The sequence below is a fragment of the Engystomops pustulosus genome, chromosome 2 (assembly GCF_040894005.1).
Source record: "Engystomops pustulosus chromosome 2, aEngPut4.maternal, whole genome shotgun sequence".
Lineage (NCBI taxonomy): Eukaryota > Metazoa > Chordata > Amphibia > Anura > Leptodactylidae > Engystomops > Engystomops pustulosus.
The window spans coordinates 132,236,519-132,251,191 of NC_092412.1; the positions used below are offsets into that span (position 1 = coordinate 132,236,519).

General features: G+C 37.1%; 1 protein-coding gene across 6 annotated transcripts in view; it reads right to left on the minus strand.

The window, feature by feature from the left end:
* Nucleotides 1-14,673, minus strand: part of VMP1 (vacuole membrane protein 1) — a 97,665-nt gene that overhangs the window by 18,979 nt on the left and 64,013 nt on the right. For all 6 annotated transcript variants that reach the window (XM_072136466.1, XM_072136465.1, XM_072136464.1 and 3 more), the window contains 3 exons: nucleotides 8,770-8,850; nucleotides 6,843-6,959; nucleotides 3,741-3,802 (listed from right to left, as the gene is read on the minus strand). In XM_072136466.1, the coding sequence (XP_071992567.1) occupies nucleotides 3,741-3,802; nucleotides 6,843-6,959; nucleotides 8,770-8,850 (260 nt within the window). The remainder of the gene's footprint in view (nucleotides 1-3,740; nucleotides 3,803-6,842; nucleotides 6,960-8,769; nucleotides 8,851-14,673) is intronic.

The window sequence follows — 14,673 nt, forward strand, 5'->3', positions numbered from 1 at the left end:
CCGAGTATAAGCCGAGAGCCTTAATTTCAACACAAGAAACTGGGAAAACTTATTGACTCGAGTATAAGCTAAGGGTGGGAAATGCATTGGTAACAGCCTCCTAGTATACAGCCTGCCCGCCCACTGTAGTATACAGCCTGCCCAGCCCCTGAAGTATACAGCCTGCCCAGCCCCTGTAGTAGGAAAAAAAAAAACAAACACCTTTTACGATGTCCCTCGTATGTCCTCTTTTGTTTCCGATGCACCGGTGCCGCCTCGGGTCTTTTCGGTCCTCTTCGGATTCTTCCGCTCCTCTTCAGGTCTTCCCGCTCGGCCGGCACACAGAATGACGTCAGCTGCTTGCCGACATTGTCTGTGTGCCATCGGCATCGCGAGGGGACCCGAAGAAGAGCGGAAGAACATGAAGACGGTCCAAAGGACCCGAGGCGGCACCGGAGCATCGAAACAAGCATGAGGACCTATGGGTGATGTTGGAAAGGTGAGTTTTGCCTTTATTCTTTTTCTTGACTCTAATATAAGCCGAGTTAGGGGTTTTCAGCCCAAATTTTGTGCTAAAAAACTCAGCTTATACTCGAGTATATACGGTAATTTCAATTTTACTGCTTTTATTGAATAGAATTCTTGTAAGATTTTCTTAATAAAAAGTCAAATAGAAAATGTATTTCTATGGTAGAAGTAAAGAAACAGGGATCACCTTTAAAAAGATTGCAGATTTGCAGGAAGTGACTTGCATTACTTTGAAGCATAGCGGCTGAGACGAGCAGCACACAGAAAACCATCAAACATGCCCAGTGGATACAGCATATCTTACAGAGCAAAGATCAACTGTATGTGGGTGGAAAACTATCTCATTCATGCAATTGTGCAATACAGTGACTGTGCTCGAGTGTCACCCAGTACAACAATGTGATATAAAGGAGTGGCCAGGAAATATAGAGGATTATATATAAATTCTTGGAATGTGCTGTGAAAGGTTTGATAATTGAAAAGGGTGAGCCTTTCACACATTTTAAGAGGAATCGCTTCATAATAAATTAACTCTTGACATCCGTATTATTTATGATACAGATGACCAGCATCCTTAGGAAATGCATACTAGTGTCCAAGCAAGCTGTATTTTCATAGGATGTCACTAAAAAGTACAGTGCAAAGGGTATTATTAGCATTAAATCTCAATAATGAGCTGAAAAGCTTCATGTAGTTGTCATTTTCATGTATTCTTTTCAGTTCCTTCTTTAGAGGCACATCCAAGTGCTACATCTGAAATTGTCACTACCTTGCCTAAATAATATAGTCAAGGTATAAAATAACAGCGAAACATAGAAACCTAACAAGCATAAGAGAGACGTGTGATCATTTTGTCATAGCAAAAGACAGCTAGCATATAAAAAAAAAAAAAAATCATAAAAAGCTTACAGCCTGCTGTAAAAACACACACACATATATATATATACACACATATATAAAATATATAAATATATACACAGATATACACACACACATACTGCCCATGCCTATAGCAATACATCACGGCCATGAATACCAACATCATTACAAAAATGGGGCACATTTACTTACCCGGTCCAGTCGCGATCCAGCGGCGGGTTCTCCGACGTTGATTCGGGTTCTGCCGGGATTCACTAAGGTCCGTGCGCCGATATTCACCAGGTGTCGCTGCTGCGCCGAGGTCCGCCGAAGTTCATCTGCTTTTTTCTGGCGAATGTGAGTGCTTGATCTTGCGACACAAATGATCTTTTTAAATTCTGCGTTTTTTCCGAATCCTTCGGGTTGTCCGGTGGCCACGCCCCCGATTTCTGTCACGCGAAAGTCGGCGCGATTGCGCCAAAAATGGATCGCGTGCGCCACAATCCCGTGAAATACAGCGCAAAGCGGAAATATTCGGGAAAAACCCAACGGATTCGCGGCTGCGGACCCTTAGTAAATGTGCCCCAATGCCTCTCCCACCCTGACTTGCTTTTCATCGACAGCTTCCTCAAACTGCTTTAATTGAAGAGTTTTAAATGTCTCAGCATATGGGGGTTCAGAGGGATTTCCACAATAAGGAGAAAAACATGATTTATTTCTTCTAAAAACAGCACCACACTCATTTATTGGTTTTATGTGTTATAGCAACTGAGCTCCAGTTAAAGCGAATCTGTCACCATGTATGTCATTTTTAGCTGGTTAAAGTTTCCAATTGCCCATGTTATGAAGAGTTTAAAAATGCCTTTGTAAGCATTCTGAATAATTTCAGAACTTTATACAAGTTTTATTCACATTACCTGGCCCCTGCCAGTAGCATGTAGCGTGTCCCGGGGAGGAGGTATTTAGAGCCTCTGTGTGCCCATTTCAGTCTCCTCTCCTCCACACTCATGCAGCTCCCTCAATCCTCCCCCACTTCCTGTTATGTGTACTGACCAGGCAAGCAAGGGAGGGGTTGGTGTAGAGTAGAGGAAGAATGGATGAGGATAACACAGGCACAAACAGGCTGCAGCTGCACCACCACGGGACTCACCACTTGCTGCTGGCAGGGAGCCAGGTACTGACATGTTTCAGAATGCTGACAAAGTCATTTTTAATACAAGCATAGCGTAGGCTATTGGAAACTGTCACCAGCTAACAATGAGAAGCTGCAATAGCACACTTAACCTTTTGAAAATGATTACTGCTTTCTTTCAAGAAAAGCACCTCAGCTTTCTAAGGCTTAACTAAGGCTCTGGATAATGGGATTGGTGAATCATGAATTAAACACATGCGCTTATTATTATTCACTCGGCGTAGGAAATCAGGGTCCCGAATGCTGGTAACACAAGAATGGGCATCCCAAAGTGATGTATGTTAGGCATTACTCAAGTGACCACAACTCCATTCATTTATAATGGACACAGGCATAGAAATTGTGATTATTCTTGCGGCTTTGCAACCTCAGCAAGTTGCGTTCCTGACAAGCGTCTGCTCAACAAGGTTTTTACAGAAAACTGCACCATTTGGACCTATTCTACTGTTTCCCGGTGGCGTGGCCACACAACAGATGCATCAAGAGATCTATGCCTTTCGATGTATGAGGCGTACAGGGGGAGAAATGGCCTTTACCATACGCTGGTGCATGCACACTGGCGTATGATAAATTCTCCCCAAAGTGTGTGTAACTAGAAAACAGAACAGCAAACTACAAATGTATGTCCTTATTGCTGTATGAGGCAAAGTATTTAAAGCCCGTGGTGTGAGTGGTAGAGCAGACGAGTAGAAGTCCACGAACTGAGGGTCACACAGAGTTTGCAATGCATTTTTAAACGCATTGCAAAACACATGTGTTTTTGCACGTTACAGTTTATTTTTCTTCATTGCTGGAAGTGCAGGAAAACGCTTTTAATAAAACTACAGTTCTAAAATCTTTAGACAGTGATGAGATGGCATCTACTCCAATACCAGGACCATCTTAACATGCACATGAATCTTGTTGTGAAACACACCTGGCACTGGTAAAGGAATGAAGAGGGTGGAAGAATATTTAAAATATGATGTGAAACACAGCTATGGACATGTCACAAAGAGCAGTAACAGTGTGAGCTTGTTAATTGTGTTTTAAAATGGTTTTACACCTCAAAAAAAGAGAAAAATTACAGAATGACAGTCCTTGTAAGAATTCATACTCCCGCAAGTAGGCAAACAATAATATTTTCGGAAGAACACTGTAAGCCTTGCTGCTCATTCACAGATGCAAGTTAATTGTTACTCACCCAATTAAAGACACCATCTGCTCCACAATGTGCTTACTAAAAGTTATGATAACAAAGAGCTTCTGCAGAAAGAGGAAAAGACACCGTCAATTCAAGGAAACAAAAGCCAGTAGAAACAATGGAACAAGAATGCATTCAGATACAGATAAATCTAAAAAATAATTTAGAATATATACATTTATAAAATAACAGACAACACTAGAGCTATACATTCCAAAAAAGTCAGGGAGAAGAAGATGGATCAGACAGACATGTATGACAAAAGATGAACTTTCCAAACACATATCTTATCTATGGTACCATCACCTTGCCATACTTTTCTGGAATCAATGTTATCTTCCCTTCTTTAGCTTATTTTAATGCTTCTCAGAAACCTAGACTAAGCCTTGTACCAATTTGTAAAAGAACAAATATATACAATAAAAAAAAAGATAAATGGGTGGCAGCAGTGGTTAAACACATTAAGGTGTGTACAGCAATGTAGTGGACATTTTAGCAATGTCCATGCCTTATGCAAATACATGGAAATGTAAGGTGGTATCCAGCACTAGTGCATTGGGAATTTGTTGGATGCTTGTTAAAGTTCATAAGGTAATATCACCCCACTCCACATTGCACTGTTAGCTATAATAGTATATTTTGGTGAGCTGTGCCCCTACATTCTCTCCTCCTGTATTGTACAGCTAATACCCAAATCTAATGTTCTGGAATAAAGGGAACTCCTGTCTGTTTAACTCCTGTTAGATACAGAAGTTAATATTTGAGACAATCACATTGTTAATGGGCCATTGTAAAAAGTTTAAGAACAAGTCTTGCTCATTACACCCTACCAAATGAAGGGGTTATGTGGCTGCCATGCCAACACTGACAGACAAGATGCACCTTAACCCCTTAACGCTCTGCGCCGTAGCTCTACGGCGCAGAGGTATAAGGGATGTATGAAGAGGGCTCACGGGCTGAGTCCTCTTCATACAGAGGTGGGGGTTTTTGCATTTTGCACCGATCGCGGCTATTAACCCTCTAAACGCAGACGGCAAAGTCACCGGCGACGTTTAAAAGACGGCGCCGCGCGGGCGCCACCATCTTTTTTGCGATCGCCACGCCCCCGAACGTCATCGGGGGGCGGCGATCGGTTACCATGGTAGCCTCGGGTCTTCTTTTGACACGAGGCTACATGGTTTATGCAGGTTCGTTACAATGAGCCAGTGGCTCATTGTAATGTATGACCTGCAAAAATGCCATATATTGCAATACTGTAGTATTGCAGTATATGGTAGGAGCGATCTGACCATCTAGGGTTAATGTACCCTAGATGGTCTAAAAAATAGTGAGAAAAAAAAATTAAAAAAATTAATAAAATATTAAAAGTTCAAATCACCCCCCTTTCCCTAGAACGGATATAAAACATAACAAACAGTAAAAATCACAGACATATTAGGTATCGCCGCGTCCCAAAATGCCCGATCTATCAAAATATAAAAACGGTTACGGCCGGCGGTGACCTCAGAGGCGGGAAATGGCGCCCAAATGTCCGAAATGCGACTTTTACACCTTTTTACATAACATAAACCCTGCGTCCTTAAGGGGTTAAATGCTTCCAAAAGACATCAGGTTAAAATAAACAATACATGAAAATAAAACTAAATTAATAAGTTGTGTGTACTCCAAAAGTGTGTCAATAAAGCTAAGGAATATATAAATAAAGATTATTATTAAACATAAATGTGGACCAAGTATTTTTCTCGAGCATATACAAAGTCAGTGGAATAGGTTATAGAAGGGTGAGAACAGGGATACAAATGTATACTAGGAATAAAACATATGCTGGGATACTAGGATATTGCAGATTACCGTATCTAGGGTGTGTATGGGTGGGGGTAAAATAGCCCACATAGTATTAGTTATATTAAAGAGGTGAAGAGGTCATATAAAAAGACTATCAGAAAAATTAGATCAGGGATCATCAATTCTCTAACGCAGAAGAAACAAAACAGAGGCCTCTATTAGAAGAGTTTCAGAATGTACATGAAAACTCTCCGATTTATGTGATTTACCTCTTCTGCATTGTACCCCGTTTCTGAATAGAAATACTACATACACGCATAAAATCACTTGCATTGCTTGGTGCTGTGACTCATTTTTAAACAGGGTTAAACTTTCTTTCTGCTCACATTTACTGTATACTATAGGCTCACTTGGACTAGGATCTCACCCTGATGTTATGGTTACTGTAAGAAACTCTTTTGCCAGTCTGTATCTGCAGTTATACATTAACCCCTTCCTTAGATCAGATGTACCATGCCATAGAAAATAAAGTCTAAATATAGCATATTTAGAGAAAGACACCTACAAAATATGCAAACAATGTCATGGGAAGCACAAAGTAATAAATGCATTGTTAAAATGGATTTACATATTATATAACCCTAGGTAAATTTCATGGCCAACCACAAACTTCCTGAGAACTGCCGAAGTGTCATTTTAACTGCAACCATATATAATTTCTGATTATTATAACTTACAGTTTAGGCACTGGTTATGGTATATATTCAGGAAGATACCAGTAGCATGGGGGTTTCATTATTTTATACCCTCGAACCTACCTTTTTAAGGGATATAGAAAGCATAAGGAACCAGAAAAAAAATAAACTCCATACGGTACTATCCTTCATTCATTGTCTTGTTTCCTTCTGGAAGGGTTAAGTTCTGCTGGTGCAGTGGTTTTTCCTGGTGGAGTTCCTTTGGCAAATGCTTTTGCTATCACTGTACTTTGTTTCACTAATTTTACCAATTATTTTATATTTTGTTAATTGTGCTTTTTTTTTTTTTTTTTTTTTTTTTAATAGCACATGGATGACATTTCATACTGAAAGGCGTGTGAATTGCGGTTGATTATCCATCAGCAGGTCTGGCAGGGTAATACGCTGTAAAGACCACCCATCCTTTCTGTTGTATCATTTGTGCTTACTGATGATGATAAGCTCACACCACATTACAGATTTAAGTTGTTGTTTTTTTAATAGTCAGATTTTTAAAAAACTTTTGTTTACTGATCACTAATTGTTAATATAAACAAATGTCATCCTTCAGCAAATTACTTACCTGAATGTGCATTTTAATTATTGCTTTGCCAATCAAAGTAGCTCCAAAGAAAGTCCAGAAGGGCACAAGGAAATGCCCACATGTTATTCCTGCCAGATCAAACAAAGGATTTGGAATCTGCAGAAAAGAATATATAATAAAAAAATAATTAGAAAAATAAAAAACACCAGACAAATCATTTTCTCAATTGCTTGATGCAGCATTGTAGCACTTCATAACATGCAAGTAATACTCATTAGAATGGGCATTTACCAAAATACATAATCATAATTATACTTTGCCAATTCTTTTATGATTGATGATTTCTGCCACCATTGCCATCATCAACGATTAATAAGAAATTAAAAAAAAATGTAATCTTGTGTGAAGTCTCTCCTGCCTTTTAATGTCATAATGGAGACAAAGCAACCTTTTACCTCTAGCAAATTCTTCAGCAAAGCGATAAATCAGAACAAAGAATCAGGATTCAGGAAGTGACTAACATTCGGCATGCCATTACAAATTATACAGCTAAATGAATGTGGATAGCTGAACATCAAATCCATATGGGCCAGGTAGACCTCTTGTTTTAAAATATGTTCTGTTAAAAGAGCCACAGTGTGGCTTAAGAAGGCTTCCACTAATTTCTACATCCAAAGGTGATTTTTACATTTAACTCAAACCATGTAATGCAGGACAGAACTTTATGTAGACCACTCCTTGGTTCTTCCACCACAAACCCATCAAGCTGCTTCTGTATGAACCTTGCTTGATGTGAAACACGAATAATGGTATGAAACCATCAGCTGATGATCCTCTTGTTGTGTACTCCTGGAGGGATCTAACTCAAACCATAGAACAGTCATGGTCAAGTTTTCCTCCACCGCAAGATTTTACAGGTTTTACAATGTTTTCAGACAGAATACAGTCTTCTTTATTGTATCGGTCAACATGCAAGATGGTGAAGTATTCCTCCAGAGAATTTATTTCCACTCCATTTGTATACAGCATAGGTAAAAACAAACATAATGAGGGAGATTTATAAGGTGAGCGGTTTTCATCATACACTGGAGCATCCCCAAAGAGAATGACGATGCTCAGCCAGGGGAACACAAGTCATAAATAACTATTTATGAATGAATACTTTTTTTTGCTCTTGTGGGTAAAGACTACTGTAATCTAGGACAGACAATTTGAGCTTGCCTGGTTTCCAGCATTCAGATTCAAGATTTTTCAAGATTGTCAGGTTATCAGAGGAGTTCTTGCTACTTGTCGACATCCCTATTACAAATAAAGCCGTCAGAGTGTAGAAACTTGACACACCCCGACGCATCCTACTGGAAAGTGGCATCCCTTAACTTTTCAGCTACTCATTTAAGAGCTTATATAGAACTATAGAGATTCCATGGATATTGCTGGTTTTTTACTGAATAGGATGTAGATCCCCATGTATAATAAAAAAAGTTTTCATAGGGCTTTCCCAAAAATCGAGATCTGACAAGTGTAGCCAGAGCCTTTATTCTGGTTCTGTTGAGATGTCTGAAACTTCACACTTGAAGCTTTGGATTCAAAAAGTTAAATATATTATCCAAATGGAAACCTTTATAGCCAGAGGCACAACTGCAATGGGGTCTTTCATATAACCTGTTATGACTGTTCCATCTTTTAAAATACAGAAAAACAAAATAAAGCAATAAGGTCAATCTCTATAACCAGTCCCTGCATTGAAACATAACTGGTTGCATGGATAGGGTGACAGTGTATTATTATCAATCATTCTAAGATTGGTCAGAAATAACAGGACACAAATAAGTACAAAATCAAGGTACACCTTTTTAAGCACAAACAAATACTAGACTGGGGACTAAAAAATCTAAATGAAGCCCACAGTGCTGCACATGTAAAATCCAGATAATTTAATAAAAACTATTTTAAAAAAAACACTTACCGAAGCACAAGCCAAAATTCCAAGAAATCCAACTTTTTGCACAAGGTTTTGAACTGCAAGTTTTGCGCGTGATGCAAAATCCTAAAACCAAAAACATTTTCAGAGGAGACAATTTTAAGTGAAGACCAACACCTTCTAAAATGCCAAAAAAACTCAAAAAACACATTAGCCACAATATTATTTCTATGATGAAAGCTGAAGTGAATGTAGAAGAAAAAAGCAAGTTTAATGGCCGCACAAAGTGGCTACTGACTGTTCATCCCTGCAATCTGCTGCTGTTTTCAATTACTTGGATAAAATGTTCACAGTTAACATAGGTATGCATAGTTTTGGGATTTTGCCCTTATAGGAAGAACCTTTTAAGCACCAATATTTCAAATAGTTGCAATGGTGCTCCACACAAAAAAGACAACTGCAATTCACTAAATACTTGATTATGAGTATCAAAAATATGTGTGGTCACTCGCCTTTTCCTGCATTTTTTTCTTTACATTTTTTTAATATCCTCCCTCTACACAAGATATTAAAAAGGTCTCAATGATCTGAGGCATATAGCATACACACACTATATTATATATCCATACATTATATGCACAAAAAGGTTTTGTCCACGGTTTATCATGCTCGTTTCTGATGTTAGATTTCTGTTAAATCATGCAATGTAAAAGTATAAATAGTATAACGGGGTAAAGGTATCACTAGATCATAGCATCACTAGTAATAGTAAAGAGAGTATAGGTTAAAATAAATTCCTACTGCAAACTAAAAACAAAGGGTAAAAATTGTAGGTAAATATATTTGTTAATTAATCTCTAAATCTTATTTGTAGAATAGCAAATACTAGTTTAAATTAACCCTAAAAATAACTTAAATTCAATAAATGATGCTGCTTTTTGATCCGCTAAGTCAGCAATTAATCTGAAAAGGTATAATAAATTTATATACAGCAATATGGTTAATAAATTGTTTGCCTTACTTATATTTGTTTAGTACAAGGCAGCTTTTAAATCACAAAACAATTAAACTGTCCCAAACTATAAAATAAACACATTCCTCCTACTAGAAGTATCAGTTTTAAAAATCTGTTAATGTTCTAAAACTAAGAGAAAAATGAAATTTCTCATAAATAAAAATTATTATTTACAAGTTAAGCATAAATTCATACATTCCATTAATGATATATTTTATATGATTATTTTGGAGCATTAGGGGACAGGTAAACTGAAATTGTACTGGCATAATTGTAATGTATTGTGCATAATAGAATCATATTGAAAATATAATAAAATTAAATAATGTTGTAAAACAAAAAAAAAAAATTACAAAACATCCAATAATATTAACACTAATAAACACTAAACTCCAATAGCAAATATTTGTGCCCTGTTAAATATTTATGTATATTACATAAGTAGTGTAAATACAATTTAGATAGTAGGACTTAAATTTTCAAAGTGCAACCAAAAAGTCTACAAAACTACATGTAACTGCAAATACTCTCTGAAAACCTAAACTATAATGAAATTCTTCACTCCCACCATGTCAAATGGTATGACTTATTCAGCCTCAATGCCTGTCTCTTTATATATCATTTTATTGCTTATTACTGAAGACCTGTGTGTTTTAGCTTTTCAAAAAAAGAAGGGAAAGGTTACAAGTCTCACATGATCTTGAAATGTCATTGCAAAACTTGTGTTTCATAAACTGGGTGTGTACAGCTTTGTCAACTTACCTCAGAAAAGTGGACAGGTATTATGTAGGACAGAGCAAAATGCATTACCAATTCACATTTTAAAGAAAAAGTAAATACACAAATGTGAACAGCATTCCCTCCAATACCCCCGGAATCCCCATGCACGGGCACAAAACCTGATAAGTTGTATATGATCTGAATTAGAAAAATGGAAATAAGCAACTTCTCAGTCTTATCTCATTTGAGCACAAAAAGAGCAGGCAGATTGAAATCCAACATGGCCAACAGATCCTCAGAAGGTTGGGGGTTAGGTTGGTGTGTTGTTCCTGTGAGCTATGTAGTACAAATAGTAATTTCACCACTTAAAATAAACTTGCTAGGGTGATGTGGGACAATAACCACACACAGGTCCTTCTGGGCTGGTGGTCTGGTGTAATCTTATAGAATACAGTTTGAAAAGAAGGGTGGTCTCTGTTAGCACAAAATCTACACGACTAGCCGTTATCACATGACTCTGATTACTCTGTGTGATAATATTGTGCACCTGAGTGTCCATCACATGACCATGGACAGGTTTATACCCACTGGTAGTAAACACTGAAGGTTTCTATAGCAGGGCAGCAAGCAGAGATCTAGAAAACCATGAAAAGTTATACAATTTTCCAGTATACGTTCTCATTACACAAACAAATAAAATAAGTACAGGCAGTCCACAGGTTACATACAAGATAGGGTCCGGAGGTTTGTTCTTAAGTTGAATTTGTATGTAAGTTGAAACAGTATATTTTATAATTGTAGATCCAGACAAAAAAAATGTTGTCCCCAGTGACATTTGGAGTTTAAACATTTTTTGTTGTTATTGTAATGAAGAATTATTGATAATCCTTGGTCCAGACACTTTTCAGATGATTATTGCAGCCTGGGACTATAGTAAAGCATTCAGAAAGCTTCACCAGAGGTCAGAGGGGTCTGTCTGTATCTATGTGTTGTCTGTAAGTAGGGGACCACCTGTAAATATAAAAACAGGTACCGACAACTTGTGTATATTTATTATACTCATAAAAACTTGCTCTTCAAAATATTGCATTAAGCAGAAGTAAAAATTTAAATAGGTAATATGATGATAAATCTTTGTTGAATATTGTGATGCATACCTTAAATATTTTACTGTAGTGTAACAAACTCATATATATGGATCCAGGTGTTTTAGGGCCCTACTTATACATATTGACATATTGTTGGGGTTATATGCGGTATATTGTGCCTGTATAGGACACTGCAATATACCGTAGCTTACATGCCACTAATGGTTATCACCAATGTAGGGTGATAGAAAAGTCCTGTGGATATTATATCTGCAGGACTTTTCTATCTACAGGACCCAATATTGGAACAGAACCAATAGTGGCATATAAGCTATATTGCAGTGTCCTATACAGGCACAATATACCGGATATAACCCCAACAATACCGGTTTGAAGAATAGGTAGGGCCCTAACATCCAGTACATAAAACCCCATGGATCTGGAAATACGAGTTTGATGCATGCTTTATATATTTTTTGTAGCGTATCACACTATTCAACAAAAGTTTATCATCGCATTGCCTATTTGATTTTTTATAGCATAATATACAAGTATAATAAATGTACACAAGCAGACTTTGCTGGTGCCTGTTCAGATTTACTTATTTTATTTGCATTTACTATTGGGCTTGGTATTGGTCCAAACAGTAGACATCAATTGGTCATATTAGGTTTGTTATATAGAGTGCAACCTCAATCTTCGATTTTCTAGAAACAATATCAATTTGGCAAATTAGAGCTGCCCCAAATTCTACACGGACATTAGAATTCTTATTTTTTTTTTACTCAACAAAAAATTTAATATTGTTTCCTGCATGGACGAAAGGCCCCATATACATTAAGATGAAAACCATGTAACATGTATAAGACCTTCCAACTCTCTTCTGATGAAAGATTACGGGGGAGATAAGCATTGGGCAAATCGGATGTTTGTCCACCAGCCCTCTTGTTTTTATGACGGACTTTACAGTCATGACACAGTATGGCCTTTTTGAATTCTATGGATTTTATATAGCTTTAACTGGGCCATAGAGATCCTTCTATTCTTTTTAGCCATTCTAATAGAGATATGCTGGTGTGCTAAAGAACATTGCTATGCATACAACGTTACCCAGTTTTTAAATGTGTACTGTTAAGTTTGTAAAACAAGACTACAGATTATGAATATACAAAAAATCCTTTAATTTATCAAGCTGGTTATTTCAACACAAAAAAAAAATTGCTTATTTTAATATCTAATTCTCCAATATCAAATAAATATGGAAAAAACTATATTTCATTTCTATTGCCTTCCCTGTGATAATAGAGTGGGATCAAACACACTAGCTGGATAAAGTCTGCGGTCAGGCAATAAAATCTTGTCTGCAACCTCCAATGCATAGAGAATGATTAGCTCAGTGGAATAAAATGTTCCTGATTGCAGGATGTGACTTAAATTACAAGAGATCTCTTCAGGTTTCCAGATTACAAAATCCTCCAGCAAGGATGAACAGTTTTTCAAGAAATAAATATGACTTCACATAGCCATTAAACATCACTGGCCGCCCAGGAATGACGCTAAGCTCAATTTTATTCTTATTTCCTTTACATCAAAAACACTCCAGAGGGCCTTATTAATATGGGAAATACCACTGACTTTAAAATAACCAGCAGAAAATCTCAAAAAATAAATAATTCCCCTGGTCTTAAGAAAAGTAATGCAAAATCAGTTGTCTCATCTGTTACAAGGATCTTAAAACTCAAACTCAATTATTAACTGTAGTGATATGGTGGTGGTATGTAAACAAATAAGATAATTCCGCACATCAAACCCTGTCCATATGGGCCATGTATTCTAAAGTGACATATCAATGACTTTACAGCAATAAAGAAATAGAGTACTAACACAGTAGAGAAGTAGATTCAGATGCTAAGGGTAGACAGTTTCCTTTATCACTAAAATAATTTGACCGTTAGGGTCATCTGAAGGCAATTGTCTATGCTGTCTATGAAGAAACGCGATGTGCAGCATTTGAAACAACGGATACTGGAAGCCTGTGCTAGCATTTCTTCTGTAACCTTTCCCATTTTAATTTAGGTGTATCCATATAAATGGCCCATCCTCTATATTTCTACATTACTGAATACAGCCAGACCCTGGGTTGCATACAAGATAGCCTTTGTAGGTTTGTTCTCAAATTGAATGCAATTCAGAACAGGTATACTTTGCAAGTGTAATCCCAGACAACTTTTCTTTTGTCTCAGTGACAATTTTATTGTTCTCAATTGTGGGCTGTCATAAAAACAAGGATTAATAAAGCTTCATCACAGAGAACTTTGATCACACAGTTGATCAATGCAGCCTGGGGCAAATTTTTTTTGAATTACCAGCATCCAGATGTCTCTAACTATGGGTGATCTAAAAGTCTTGTGTACTTAAAGGAAATCTACCATCATTACCAACCATGATAAGCCAGGGGCATTTATTCATATATCCAGGCACTCTGACTGTGATAATCTTTTATTAAAAAATTTATAAATTCCAATTTTTTTTCACATATATTTGTCATCTGTGGCCTCCTTCCTTCTTTACTCCACTTTTAAAATTTTGCCCAGAATAGGTAATTCGTCCTGCATTGTATGTGTTGTGTTCGGCCAGATGTCTTTTTCTGGAAAATTCAGCATTAAGAGCCTTGTACCATGTAACAGCAGTCCATTTGCAAAATCCAACAAAAAAAAAAATCCCCATTATTCTAAGAAAAAGTTAAAAAATGGTAATAAAACTTCTGAAAATGAAATAAAGATGGACAATATTCAAAAACAACAGTCTGCATGAACAACTGTAATAAGAATAAGCACCGCAAACACTGCACACCTGTTTCTGTACAAGTGACCAAATGCCCAGACGTAATAAAACATCCAGGATGAAGGAAAGGATTTGGGCACCATAACAGGAAAGAATCCTTGAGCTACAGCCAAACTGTACAGTGAAAACTAAAGGAGGAAGGTTACAGCAGCTGAACTGCATGTTAAAGAAATGTATCCACTGAATCAAGCGCTAACCTTTGGAGTGGAACACCCTTTTCAGAATATGCAAGTTAAAGAAAACTAAAGTGAAATCCATGTGATCCTTTAGAATCCACTGATT